Below are 10,399 nucleotides of genomic sequence, written 5' to 3' on the forward strand. Positions count from 1 at the left end.
GTGACACTTAAAAACTACATAATAATATCAAGTGACTTTTAGGCCTGATGCAAGCGAGCACATGTCAAACTGTTCAGAATGTCTACTAGCTACTACCCCATTTATTTCTCAGTCATCACTTCCACTCTTTCATCCCCTCACCCCATCCCCCCCCCCCTACCATCCCATTGTAATTAGCTGGTATTACCATGGACCCCAGGGTCCATGGTATTACAAACACCAGTACTGGAGTAGTGTGTTCCATTAACTGTACTTTTTGCACTACGATGTCAATTAATCAAGTATGCAATATTGTCCACCAGTAATGTATTGGTAGGTACCTATGTCAGTGTATTTCGGTGCCACTGGTCTTTGAGTGTATCTGTGCTAATTGGAACCACAGCACACTCGGATATTAAGCATGTCAATTCATTTGGTGGATTTAAAACAACTCCCAGAATCTGAAGCAATATTTGATGCATGGGGCAAGTGTAGACACTGCGGCTTAATCATTCAACAACAAACAACACACACACACACACACACACACACACACACAAACGCACACACACATACAAAGAGAGACATAATTCAAAATTGAAGCTGTCCCTGATGCACCATAGCGGCCATTCTGCCATGGATGCAACATTAATAAGCCACTTTGCGCATGAGCAGAAAAAGGTTATTCATACCAAGACGCAGGATGGTTTTTAAATTCACGGAGATAAGCTTCTGTCATATTATTCATGCAGTCCTTGTACATGATACTTGCCGACCACATCCACCTGACAGCAACCCTGGTATTTGGCAGTACGAATTAAAACATATTCTAGTGCATTCAATACAAAACAAAGAAATGGATGCTCCCCCCCCCCCCCCCAAGGGTTGTTTGACAGACCATTCTGGTGACCTGGTGGGCATTTCATGAAGGAACTTGTCGGATAAAATATCTGACAAGTCAATTACATCCGACAAGTTTTGAGAAATTCTTTAGTCTGATTGGCTGATTTCTCTGAACTTGTCGGATATAATTGACTTGTCAGACATTTTATCTGACATGTTCCTTCCTGAAATGCCCCCCCGGTCTCACTATGCAAGATCATTTTTTGTTTAACACGAATTCCATAAATTGTTACAGCCGGCAAACTGCATTATGTTGCTTTGAATATGAGTGAAGTGCCTAACCAATTAGTTTTCCTTGCCAGCAAAATGATCCCAGATATGACAGGATAGAGTTACAGATGTTTTGCAATGTTAAAGTGGTTGCAAAAACCGATAAGTCCATTTTTGAAGATTTTGAAGTACGGTCTCTGTCATAAAGTACAAAATAATACCTTTCAAATGAGATATTGGTCACTACATATAAAGGTACATTTTTTAAGTTATGGTGAAAAGAAGCAAAAATTTTCTTATTATTCTCTTTATTTTTCTTGACCTTTAATCGCAAATATCTCCATTTGGCAAATATGGACTTATCGGTTCTTGCGAACAAACTCTTCAAATATGTGATTTTTCACACCTATTTTTTGGACGACTCGAGGAAAATATTTAAACAAAAGAGAATATACAATTAACATGATGAGCGAGCATACAGAAAGAGATCAGGTGGGAGGAGGTGATGCTGAAGTAATGAGACTAAGTGAAGAGTTGAATCGCTCCAGAATGGAGAAAGAACTTCTAGAATGGCAAAATGAAAACTTTCAGACTAGACTTAACCACATAGAAAGAACAATGGAAGAAATGGAGTTACAAAAGCAGAGCACGAAGACTCCACAAAGCAAACCAGTAGTAGATGCTACCTCAGAACCAAATTATGACTCAGAAATACACTTCAAATTGCCTCAATCTACGATGGTCAACAATGATGAAACGTCAGGCTATTTATCTGGGCACATGAGTAGAGATAAAACCCTACCCATTAACATGGCAGACACTCCTTAAATCGTAACCACCAAGCATTTCCAGCAATGCATCCATCTTCGACCCCAGGTGTGTTGAACCAAAAAGAGAAAGCACAAGAAATGCACACCCCCATCATACTCCTGACTCTATATTTCCTTATATGCTATCTTTTGATTCAATCTCTCATCTTCATATTCATTCTAATGTATTCTATCGTGCCTTCACTCAACTTACTTTTTTATACTTATGCCATTCCCTATTTTCTTTATGGTATACCAGTTAAAGTGCATTGTTAAAGAATATTCTTGTGTGTGAAACATTGAAGCATTTTATTATGTGATGATTGAAGTACATGCCTGTTAAGATGGGAAAAAAAGGGTATGTAACTTCAATATTTTGCATTATTGCAAAAACAAGAGGAATCATAAGGTTTGTTTTATGGAAGCAATCTTATTTTAACTTTGTGGCAAGAAGACATCTTGTTGTGTTCTTGACAACTATCTGCTTGAAATAAGTTAGTCAAGTGTGTGATTGTTTAAGATGAAAAAAATGTCAGTGAAAATTATTGATTAAGTTCCTCATGATCCAGTTGATGAAGATTTTACTGAGCGCTGTGGATATGTGCTAGGAAGTATTGTGTTCTGTTTATGTTGTTCCAAAAGCTTTGCGTTAAGTTGTTGCAATGTGAGGAATATATATATTATCATGTAAGCTCTTGTTATTATATGCATTGCAGGATTTGCATTGAACTTAGTTATTGTGCATGAATATTCTATCTCTATCTCTTTTTACTGCCTATCCTCGACTATACTTCATTCTCCATCTCTGAATCACTTTTTACTCTCTTCATCCTCAGTCATGCATTTGAAAGTGTCGGTATTATTAAAAACATGTGTAAGTTCGATGTATTTTTATGGTGCCAGTGGGTATAAGTTCATCGGTAAACATATTCATATGCTGCTTAGAGAGACACAAGTACATAGATGGATTTTGGAAACCTGTTGATTGTGTACAATCCAATGAAAATCCTGATGATGTTACTCAGGTATAAGTTAGATCCTTTTTGTTAAATGTTTATTTAAAAATGTTCAGGAAAGCCACCTACACTTATATACACTTATATATACCTACACTTATATAGAGTAGAGGATTTCTAGTGTAACTAGCATTTAGTTAATAAACCAGAAGCTGCATCGAGGAATACACAGAAAAGATTGAACGACTGCAGAGAGACCTATTTGCAGCCAGAGAAAAGAATGGAATTTTCCTTTCAGAGGAAAACTACAGGTCCATGGAGACGTCCATCTTTTGTCAGAAAGCCCTCATTAAGGACCTGGAGGAGAAGATTGAAGGTCTGACTGCAGAGATGGGGGGGGGGGGGCGGGGGGTGGGGAGGGGGGGGGGGAGGAGTAGTCTCTCTGCCAGTTGTTTAATAGAATAACATTTCTGTTACAGTATTCGACTAACAAACGGTGTTCCCTCCTGGATTTGTGTGCAAATTCTAAGTTTCTGTCACTGCTTTGTGTGCAAAAGTTATGCCTTCACAGTAATGTACCTACACACTTGTACTGGTTATTTGAAAGAAAAACAATCGTAGATATATGTCATGCAATTTAAATCAAAGCAAAGCTTAGCATTTTCTCTATAACATTGCCTACTTACAATATGTTCAGCTAAACACAAATCTATAGAAGTTACTAGATTTGAAAAGCAGAATGTTTTCTCAAATTAGGTTTTGTAGTTTAACTCAATAAGAGTAAAAAAACAAAAAAGAATATTAATGTAATTTAAACATTTAGAGATTAATTTATCAGCATTATCCATCATAGTAGGGTCTACAACACTTATCTTACCATACTACCCGTGGAATCCCTACATGCAGAGTTACAAATATAAATCTTACCTCTTGCTTGTTGACTATGTGTGTCTTCTCATTCGGTCCTTCACTTGGCGAATCCATTTCCCCCTATTAAAAGCCCGCTGTGTACTGTGCGGTGAATGTCGTTGCTTTTAATCCCGTACCGTTCGCAGTTGTGGATGAGATGCTCATTTACCACGAGCAAACCAAAATACTTAGTCCTTCGACTATTTTAGAGAGCACACCTTACACATAGCACTAGCAGACGACAATTGCATTTGCCTCGATCTCCTCTGCACATGAAAGTAAGCAGCGTGCAAATACATGTACCACTGCGAAGCGAACTACTGTTGTACCTCCTTCCTGCTTATCTCGGGCGACCGGGAAAATGTTGCTCGCTCAACATACGATCTGCAGTCGCAGCAGCTGTGCCCTCTCGCATTCGTTGTCTTGATGCTGCGTAGCGTGATGGTGAATTATGATGAATGCCACTACCTAATTTCAGTGAAGATGACAGAGTGGGGACATTATGTTGATGACCAGAATGCATCAAAAGACAGCACACGGTAATTATTCCAACGAGTGGAGCTCGCTTTACGCGTTCACACACACACCCCGGCGGCGCCACCACTCTCCCTATGTTCCTCAGACCTCCCTCTACCACCTGTTCGGCAGTCTCACAGCAGACTTGTTCTGCTCAGGGAGGTGTCACCTCCCTGTTCTGCTAAAGTGTCTTCTTTTTCAGGCTATGCTAAGCCGTGCCAATCAACACAGCGTCGCGTATCCAATGTACTAGTACACGGCTATGGAAAATGAGCACGGGGTGCGTTCCGAACTGTGAGCATTAGGTAACAGCAAGGAGTGGTAACAAGGGAGACAATGGTCCCATCGCACTCCGGACGATGATACCTGCGAAACTGGGCGGGGAAAAAGCGAGATGGAAAGGTGAGATGGCGCTATACCACAGTAAGCTCTTTCTGCTGAAGACGTGATACCAAGTACATGTACCTGAAAAGCGTTGCAAATGTTCTTGTTCTTTCTTTAGCTGTGTTTCGTTTTGGTGTTATTGTGTGTGTGTGTGTGTGTGTGTGTGTGTGTGTGTGTGTGTGTGTGTGTGTGTGTGTGTTTGTGTGTGTGTGCGTGTGTGTGTGTGTGTGTGTGTGTGTGTGTGTAATTTACACATATTTTTTTAACTGATTTACAGCAGCTACGTCTATATACACTGGAAGTATACAAGATCAACAGAGTAATTTCGCCTTCTCCCCAAAAGTAACCCAAGATATTTTTCTCCGACCCAGAGTCACAACTCTTATCCCAGCTAGAGCTTTAGGAAATTTCAGTTTAAACTTCTTCATGGTGCACTTTATACAAAAATTAATCTGTCGGGATTTAGGTTTGTTTCGGATGATCTCTGTTCTTTCTGCAAAAAAGAGCACTGAGACATATTCACATTTATTTGGGGAGTGTAATAAAGTGCAGGAATTGTGGCAAATTATTATTCAGAAATTGAATTTAGAAGAATTAGGAAACATGAATTGGGAAGTTGTTTATACAGGTATATCTGGAAACTCGCTAAAAGTCAAAGGATGAAATACAATTATATTGATGATTAAATATATTTTATATTTGGCGAGATCAGAAGGGGAGGTACCAAAGTTTAATGCTGTTATGAAGTATTTTAAGATGTGTAAAGAGAAGAAAATAACATAGCGAGTAAAAGAGGAACAGTTGGAATGCATTTATTAAAGTGGGAAGATATGATGTATTCCGAGGATGATACGTGATTTTCTTTTTCTGTCTTGATTTTGTCATATCTGTGAGTTATTGTCATATTGTTGTCGGGTTTTGTGTTTTTTTTTTCCTCTTTATTGCTTCGGTATACCAATTCCACATCATTTCTACATTATGGGATGTATTTTTTATTGTAAGAGAAACAAAATGGCAATTTACACGGCAGAGTAATTCAAGTGTGAATAAAACCTGAAGCCTAAGAGCTGAAGGCACGGGGTGGGGGGTGGGGTAGTGCATGTTGGCCTTGTGTGGGTGTGTGTGAATGTGTGTATGTTTTCTTGCAAATGGCCTAGTTTTTCTCTTTCGAGAAGCAATGAAATATGCCCCGTTTTGTGTTTTAAGCAAATTATCTATTATGTTCCCATTTTGCGAGAATATGTGTTTAAAAAAAAAAGCGGATTTCGTTACTTTGGTTTAATAAAAGAGTTACAATGTAAGTTTGACATTAGTTTGCACAATGTTGGTGTTACTGCATTTTGTCCTTATACAGTGTAAGATTGACGTTATTTTGTACAATGTTTGTGTATAATACAGTTTGTCTTTGTATGATGTTTTGTTTTCGTTTCTGTTTCTGTGATATGTAATTGAACGAAATTCGAATAAAGAATTATCCCCCCCAAAAAAAGTGTGTGTGTGTGTGTGCGTGTGTGTGTTTATGGGACCGGGGGAGATGCATTTGTGGGAAAATCTGCATCACAGTATTATTAGTAGTATCATAGTCATTATTGTGTGCTCTTCAGTAATGTGTATACACATTACTAAAGCCTTAACCTTGCCAAAATTATACACCATTAATTTGGATAAGATCATGGACCATTCATCATAATCATTCAACGCTGAATGGATTTTATTATGTTAGAAAAGGGCTTTCAGCATTTGTGGAAGTGCTTATAAATTGTCTTCGATCCTTCGAAGCATTGTCGCAGATCCCCATGCGGGGTGGGGTATGGGCAATGTATTTTTATATTTCAGGCTGGATTATGATTAACATGAATTTAATTTTACAATTTAACCAATTACACTCCGATACCCATATTTGGTTGATATCTCTCCATTGTAGTCTCTGATCTTGGTTTGTCTGACCACACTGTTTTTATTTATCTTTTTCTTTTTATTGACAAAATGTAGAGATGGGAATGGAAAAAAAAAATTATTTTCTTTTGTTTACTTTATGCCTTGAGAAAAAAATAACACATGCTCACAATTAAGCAACATGAATTTCCTTTACGTAAAGCCTATCATTAAACCTCATTAAGTTGCATGAATTTGAAGGTCTTTAATCAATTAAAAAAGATGTACACATGAACATTCTGACAACTAAAAACACATGCCTATATACCTGAGCTCATAAAAAATCTACACCACCTACAAAATTAAAACATTTTAGCTGCCGTACATGAGCAACTGTTAATGGAGCTAATTTTCAATCACCAGTTTGTTATCAAATAATCTTGCCAAAATATACAGGGAGGTGGTTCCCACCTCCCTGATATATGTAATCATATGTGCATGCAATCCACTACTGCAAATAATGAGTGATGTTTCATCCTACATGGTTTACAAAGATATTGTATAATCATTATGATCGAAATTCATCTAACATTCTTAGTACACTTCAGCACTGTCCATTCAATAACATTAACAACAATCCTGTCTACACCATTTGGCCCAAATTTTGTAGCATTGTAATTAACGGCATCTGTTTTGTGTGTGTGTGTGTGTTTTGTGTTTTGTGTTTTTCGGTGAGATGTTCTTCTTGGCATAATAATGTAATTAGCAGGTTTACTTATGCTAGCTGCTATGGATATACTGTATTTTCTTTCCCAAGGAGCCAGAGGAGGTAGCCACAAGCTATTTGATCCACCCATTATGCCCATTTCAATACTTGGTATATATTTTTGTATTTTCATTTATACTTTTATTTTTGTATTTGTATGATGCCATAGCTCTTGCCATGCAAGGCAAGCCTTGGGCAAGATTCTGGTTGTCAGAGATGAAGTTTGGTGTGAAGGTACCTGGGTATGCAAAAACTTTGAATATGTCAGTAAAGTGGTATACCCCCCCCCCCCCCAAAAAAAAAAAAAAAAAACACACAAAAAAACAACAACAAACAAAACAAACAAACAAACAAATAACCATGATTATTATATACCAGGTAATGTTTAAACAATTAAAACATTTATTTTAGGACTGCATAAAGTCTGTACATTGTAACAGATATTTGACTACCATGCTGACTAATACACATTGATAAAGACGTGTTCTCACATTTTGTTCAGTGCCCATTCATCTAGTGTGTATTTATTTTTATGTGTGTACAAACAGTATATAATCATACATAAATACAATGTATAGAATTTATATGTATATACATATAAATACTTTCACATTATATCCGTTGAGTATAGTTTGTGGATTGATGAAAAGTGCTAGATGCTGTGAAGCACAGTGCAAAGTGCAAGTTCGTCAGTGCAAAGACAATGATGGACAATGATTGTCCATCATTGTCTTTGCACTGACGAAGGTCTGAGGCAAACCGAAAATTTTGTAATAAAAATTTTTTGTAATCGTTGGATCCATGGCGTACTTGAGACTCTTTCTTCTAATAATTATATATATATATATATATATATATATATATATATATATATATATATACATATATATATATATATATATATATATATATATATATATATATATATATATATATATACTGTATATACTAGCGTGCACACACACACACACACACACACATTCTGCCTTGAATAGACCAAATTTGATACACAATCAGACATAATTGGTGGAAATTGCTTTTAAAGTTCCTTTTACTACACTTGGTTCAAATCTTAAATGCAGCATTAACATTGAGCTAAAGCTGTACATCATTTGCAGAAATATGAAACAAACTGAGCATCAATGACTAAGTGCAAATATACAGGGTGAGTCCAAAAAAAAGAGAAGTTTACACTCAGAAAATGGGCATCTATTCTAAAAAGCAGACATAAACGAATGATTATCATACATCATTTGAGAGAGTGTTTCATTCTGGATCATTTGGCATCATTTTTGTGTGGTATGTCTTCACGCTTGGATGTTTGGGATTGTTTGCGAAATTAAAAAAATCGACTTGCACCAATGTATTAAAGCGAGAGAACGAATTGAATGTACGACCCAATTTAAAGGTGCATAGTCCCGGTAGTGTAGAGGGGGCTGTTGATGATACTGCCGATCACCGTTAGCATTGATACCAAGATTGCATAAGTTGAGCTGTCATCAAGAGTAAAGCGCGTAGGTGTTGCTTGGTAACGCTGCCTTCGTCTTCTCTGCGCTTCACGCAGTCTGTAGTAATGCCAGGGTGAGTGCATATATGCTTCTTATTATGACATCACAAAAGAAGTTTGCTAAAGCTGTCATCCCCCTCAGCCGAATCATGAGCCGAACTGGGATCTGACCACTGACTAGAGTGGATCGGACTCCTTCGGACTCGGGGGAAGTGGGCCACAGCGTAAGTGCCAAAGAGGAGTCAATAGCATAGGTTTCTATAGGAAACTTGCGCTGTGGGCCCGCATACGCATTTGACTAAAACACTGGGACAATGCATCTTTAATGAAAAACATTGCATATCATATATTTTTTTCAGATGTAAAGTAGCACGCCTGAGGGACCAATCTACATCAAGGGTCAGAACATTGTAACGAGGGATGTTGCAAGCCGAGCAGAGTTTTGGAGCCAGGAAATTAACAAGTTGTCCTATTTGTTTTTTGTTTTTTGTTTTTCCCTTTTTTTATAAAGCTTTTAGTGGTTTGAAGTTTACAACTGCAATTGTTTGCTTGTGTATGATCAAGTCTACCCTAATGTTTCATGTACATCCATACCTTTGTGTAGTGCTGGTTAAATAAAGGGCAACTTGCATTTTGTGTTTGGGGTTACTTTCACATTTGTTTTATTTTCTATTTTGTTTAAATTGTTAATTTTTATTTTTTATCTCTTCTTAGGGGGGTTTGGGGGTGCTAGTTTCTTGATATTAGTCGTTTAGTCCAAAAATATACTATTCTCACAGTGGCCATTCGGTCATTAGGAACCATCTAAACCTCCCTGTCAATGAGATTTTCTCAAATTTCTCCAAGGATTTAGGATTAGGGTCATGGTTATGGTTGTAATAGGGTTTTAGGTTTAGTTTGACGAGGGGGTTAAGGCTAGGATATGTTTGAGGGCAGAAGTTGTTTGCTTTAGCATGCAGATATTTTATGGAGCAAATGTCATGGAACCATCATCAAGAACAGGCACCCCTCCTAGCCATTATATTTGTACACAAAGAGAGGTTATATACACATATCACAACATACATGTAAAATAGCTCAACTACACTTACAAGTATATACAAGTAGTTCTCATACCCACCACTTACACAGAGGACATCTTAATGCAAAAACAGCTTATGACGCTTGCACTTTGCGGTAGCTTAACCTTCCAAGGTGCACACGGATCGTACAGTACAATTTACATACAAGTTTTACTCTACATGCACATTACATACATCATCAGAAGTGCCAGTTTCGGACAGAATGAACAAAAATAGAAAAACAGCAGTAAACTGATCGACTCAAGATAAGAAAAATGATTTCAAGCGAGGTTCTAAGTCACATTAACATAAACATGTAAATGCAGTTACAAAACAAATACTACAAATCAAGTTAAATGACAAAAATTCAAGTAACATGGGAGAGAATTACTAGATAAGATACATGACGGTTCCTGTAATTTCTTTCATTCGAGAATATGAGATTCACATTCAGAACATCCAGATTACATTCTTGTCACAAAACAAAACTGAAACAAAACAAATCTGTTTCAGGATAAAAAGAT

At 37.2% G+C, this 10,399-nt stretch overlaps 1 protein-coding gene across 1 annotated transcript in view; it reads right to left on the minus strand.

The window, feature by feature from the left end:
* Positions 1 to 3,841, minus strand: part of LOC140244072 (putative sodium-coupled neutral amino acid transporter 11) — a 57,106-nt gene extending 53,265 nt beyond the window's left edge. The window contains exon 1 of the mRNA XM_072323722.1: positions 3,785 to 3,841. Coding sequence (XP_072179823.1) covers positions 3,785 to 3,841 — 57 coding nt within the window. The remainder of the gene's footprint in view (positions 1 to 3,784) is intronic.
* Between the last annotated feature and the right edge of the window lie 6,558 nt (positions 3,842 to 10,399).

The sequence above is a fragment of the Diadema setosum genome, chromosome 20, assembly GCF_964275005.1.
Source record: "Diadema setosum chromosome 20, eeDiaSeto1, whole genome shotgun sequence".
Classification (NCBI taxonomy): domain Eukaryota; kingdom Metazoa; phylum Echinodermata; class Echinoidea; order Diadematoida; family Diadematidae; genus Diadema; species Diadema setosum.